Source organism: Seriola lalandi, unplaced genomic scaffold (assembly GCF_002814215.2).
Source record: "Seriola lalandi dorsalis isolate HSWRI2012SDOR001 ecotype SW California unplaced genomic scaffold, Sedor1 jcf7180002054885, whole genome shotgun sequence".
Taxonomy (NCBI): Eukaryota; Metazoa; Chordata; class Actinopteri; order Carangiformes; family Carangidae; genus Seriola; species Seriola lalandi.
The window spans coordinates 2,405,130-2,409,641 of record NW_019525437.1 but is presented as its reverse complement, the minus strand read 5'-3'; the positions used below and the strand labels follow the sequence as shown (position 1 = coordinate 2,409,641).

The 4,512-nt window shown below is 43.9% G+C and overlaps 1 protein-coding gene across 1 annotated transcript in view; it reads left to right on the top strand.

The window, feature by feature from the left end:
- The window catches only part of nfia (nuclear factor I/A), a 127,807-nt gene that overhangs the window by 111,907 nt on the left and 11,388 nt on the right, over positions 1-4,512 (top strand). Inside the window, exons 9-11 of the mRNA XM_087179986.1 lie at positions 3-77; positions 2,473-2,638; positions 3,352-3,440. Of these exons, the coding sequence (XP_087036112.1) occupies positions 3-77; positions 2,473-2,638; positions 3,352-3,440 (330 nt within the window). The remainder of the gene's footprint in view (positions 1-2; positions 78-2,472; positions 2,639-3,351; positions 3,441-4,512) is intronic.

Sequence of the window (4,512 nt, the reverse complement as noted above, 5' to 3'; positions counted from 1 at the left end):
AGGAGACGCTCAAGGAGTTCGTCCAACTGGTCTGTCCTGACTCCGCCCAGCAGGCCGGACAGGTGGGCTTCCTCAACGTAAGCACAGACACACACACACACACACACACACACACACACACACACGGTATATGTATAAATACACAGAGGTACAGACTCATGTGAGCTGGGTTTTCCAGCCTCTGCAAAGGTGGGATCAGTCGCAGGAAACACTGCAGTGTGTGTGTGTGTGTGTGTGTGTGTGTGTGTGTGTGGCCTTCTGTCTGCAGTGAGATAGTTGATATATCTGTGTCTAGACACTGAATCAATACACCGTCCACCACCCCTACCACACACTCACACACACACACACACACACACACACACACACACAGACACACACACACACACACACACAGTCTGTTTTTGCCTGCATAGTAAAAAGTGGACTCGAGTGCTAAAACACATCATCGTGTCCTGATACATGTAAACAACAGACCAGTCAGAATTGAAGGTTTCTCTCCAGTGTTCCCAGTTCAGTGACTCTCTCTCTGGATTTCACCATTTTTTAAAAACCTGTTAGTGACTTGAACGTCTCTGAAAAGATCCAAGTGACACATCTGTGGATTTAGTGGCAGTGATAAACACAGTTCATATCATCATGGCAGGTCATCAACGCTGGACATGTGACAGAGACCTTACTGAGACCAGTGCTCCTCCTGTAACAACCAGTCATTCACTGGTTTGTTCATCAAAGACATGAACAAGTGATTTCAGATAAACAAAATGCAGGACCGGTCCAGACCTGTCGACCGAGTCACTTCTCCACTGGTGTAAAAACACCTGATTATAATGTTTTGATCTGAATGAATTTGGATGAATGAATTTTTTAATATCAAATAAAAGAAAAATGAATATTCTCTTCATCGTATTACAATTTAGTGAGAGTTTTTTAGATTTCATGATTTTATCATTATATTTTGGCACAGCGATCTCACTGTCTGCAGGTCCAGGATCAGCTGACTGTGTGACATCACCTGCTGGAGGCTGTGAGATAATCCCACTCACTGACTCAGTGTCATGACCAATCCGTTTTGGTTACATTTTTGTGAATGAAACTGAGCAGACAGGAAGTCGTACGATGCACTTTTAAGGGAGTTGATTACATTAACTAATAAATCTCACAAACCCTGACCTGAGACATTCAGGATACAAATATGAAAATATTCTCACATGAGAGTTTGTCGTTGTTTCGTGTTTGCACTGAAGTTGTACAGTCTCGTGTTTCCAGGGTTTGAGCTCTCGTCCCAGTGGCTGGAATCTGTCATTTATGTGTGAAAGCAGTGGAATCAGCCTGTGGTTTGTTGATGTCAGGTTAGTGTAGTTCATCTGCTGCTGTTCTTCATTTGACAGCATCATCTGATCAGCAGTGATGGAAGACAATAATAAAATCCTCTACTGTATATTACAGTATAATTCTTTTAGTCCAGAGAGTGGATCATCAATATATAATTCATCATGTTTGTTTTACTGACTAACTGCAAACGTAGCTCAAGCTGCAGAAGTCCCTGATCACATGACAGAAACCTGGATCAGGTGTTTATGACAAGTGGGAAAAAGGAATGAATGAAGTTATATATGAGAACACTCAGGTTTCTCAGATCCAGAATAAAGTTGAATCCAGGTGTCTGGAGCCAGAACAACAGTAATCCGGTTCAGGACCATTTGATCTATAGTGTGGGAGAGAAAAAGCTCCAGGAAGTGGCCGTGTGCCGTTTTATCATGGAGGTGGGGCCGTTAACCAGATGCAGAAATAACTAGTTAGTCCTCATCTTTACAGGTTTTTCTTTTGTAAAGGTGAAAAGTGTTTGAAAACACTTCCAGTAAAGAATAAATCCCACCTTTCTGTTGCTCGTCCGACTCATTCTGGTTCACGAAGCAGCATGGAGCTCATCACTGCCCCCTGAGGCCGGAGGTCCACTGGTACGGGACACACAGGAGGCAACGATGAGCTCATTACACACTGACAAACAAACATCACAGGGCAACAAGGGAGTGATGTGTTTGCTCTATAACAGGTGTTTATTAGAAAAGGTGTGTAGAATACACAGCTCTGAACAGGTGTATGAATAAAGACAGTATTTACCTGTAAATGTGGGGAGCAGAGTGAAGAGGGAAAGACAGAAGAGACAGGAGGAGGCAGAGAGGTGAGGCGAGGTACTGTGGTATTATGCTTATAGATTAGCAGGATAAAATGCGAGCAGCAGCAGAATTCTTTATGACCAGCCAGGAAAACTGCTGACACACACACACACACACACTCTCTCTCACACACACACACTCACACACACACTCAAAGGAGAACAGAGTGGAGCTGTTACAGGTTAACCATGTGACCGACCTGTTGATGTTTTTCTGTATAAAAATATTGTTGTTGTTAATATTTGTATTTAATGCTTTTTAATCCCCCCCCCCTCACCCCCTGCGTCTTCAGCCTAATGGTAGCTCCCAGGGAAAGGTCCACAACCCTTTCCTGCCGACGCCCATGCTGCCTCCCCCTCCGCCTCCCCCGATGGCCCGTCCCGTCCCACTGCCCGTTGACGCCAAGCCGCCCTCCACCTCCTCCACTGAGGGGGGAGGCAACTCGCCCACCTCGCCCAGTGAGTGCACACAGGACCAATTATCACATTAAAGAAGTATTTAGAGCATGTTTTCCCGGAGGCCGATACGCCTCCACAACAAAAGACCAAATAAATATTTGAATTATGAAACTAATATTTACTTCAAATGTAAAGAAACGCTTGATAATCTGTGAGGAGAGACTCGTATTGTGTTTGGATCATGTTTCACTTCAGGGTTTAGTGATGACTCCGTCATTTGGCAAAAACACACACAGCTGGTGCCAAAATATTTAATCCCACTTCCCCTCATCAACACGTGAACATATATATATTTAATGCTGTTGTTTTTAAACCAGTGTGTCGTTCAGATTTACTTCATATCTAGAAGGAAATAAATCTTTGTCATCACTCTGACCTACATCTTCTAAATAAAGCTCTTCAAAACTTTATTAATCCGTCAGAGCTGTGAATGACACTGTTGATCCAAAGTTAATGACACAGGCAGCCCTGAAATAGATTTTAGTCTTTTTTTGATGGATCCAGGCTAACAGTTTCCCTTTGTTTCTAGTCCTTGTGCTAAGCTAGGCTAAACATCGTTTCACAAAGATACCTTAGTCCTGTCTAAAGTCTCTGGTCTAAGGAGGGAGTGGCTGGATCTGAAAGGAGAGAGAGCATGAATGAATGAATGACATACAGTAGATAGAAAACACAGGAGTAAAGGAATAATCTCTTTATGTGTGTGTGTTGTGCAGCTTACTCTACCCCCACTACATCTCCAGCCCAGCGGTTCGTCAGCGTCGGACCCAGAGACCCCGGCTTTAACATCCCTCAGCAACCACAGGTAACACACACCTGAGTCTAGATGGGGTGTAGACTCCCTCCACTGTGCTCTTTTCTTTTGTTTTGGGCCCTTAGTTCTGATTTAGTTCATCTTAAATCAGCTTTATACTCCGATGTCAGACTGAGGGCGACGGTGTCTGATAATCTAACTTTACGAAAACCGATGATACAACATTCACACCCACGTCACACTGTGATTGGTTAGGTGTGCAGAGGTGAGAAAGGAGCCAAGAACTTGTTTTTTTTTATTTGTTACATGACTTTCTGTCACTTTTCATGATGGCAACACTATGAACATCTTCTAGGAGAGACCATGTGAAAATGTGCATCATTAGTGACCTGAATCATCCCACTCTCTCCTCTCTCCTTCAGCCAGAGGAGTGGAGGCTGTTACAGCAGCTCATTAACACCTGCACTATCACATAATGTGGGAATGTTCAGTTGTCCACAAACTACTGGCCATGTAGTGTCTTTTCTACCACATCCACTTGCCAAAGGAACAAAGGTCGTTTGCGTTTAACCCATCGCTGAATAGTTGCTAACAGAGCCTGAAGCATCACTGTTTCCATGGTTACCAAAGATTTAATTTACCCTGAGCCCTGATTAAGAGGAAGAGGTGAAACTGTTGACCAGAGCGATGACTGAGGTGACTGTTAATGATTTTAACAGAGCTGACAGCCAATCAGAGAGCGGCCTCGGTTAAAATGCTTGTAAACAAAGACAGGGAGAGAAAGCAGCACTTCACTTCAGGCCTGTAACGTTTACTATAGAGCAGGTGGTCAGTGAATGCAACATCCACGTTTAACAGAATACTGTTCAGTGTGTGTGCCCAGCTCAGGGTCTGTTTGCCAACTGATTTATGAAGAGTGTAACGATTGGGCAGCCTTGACTTAACTCATCCCACACACACATACACACACACACACACACACACACACACACACACACAGTAGTGAGATGACACTGAGGTGGGAGTCCTCTTGTTGACAATCGAGACATGTTTGATTGCTTTAGTGTGTGTGTGTGTGTGTGTGTGTGTGTGTGTGTGTGTCTGTGTGTGTGTGTGGGTGTGT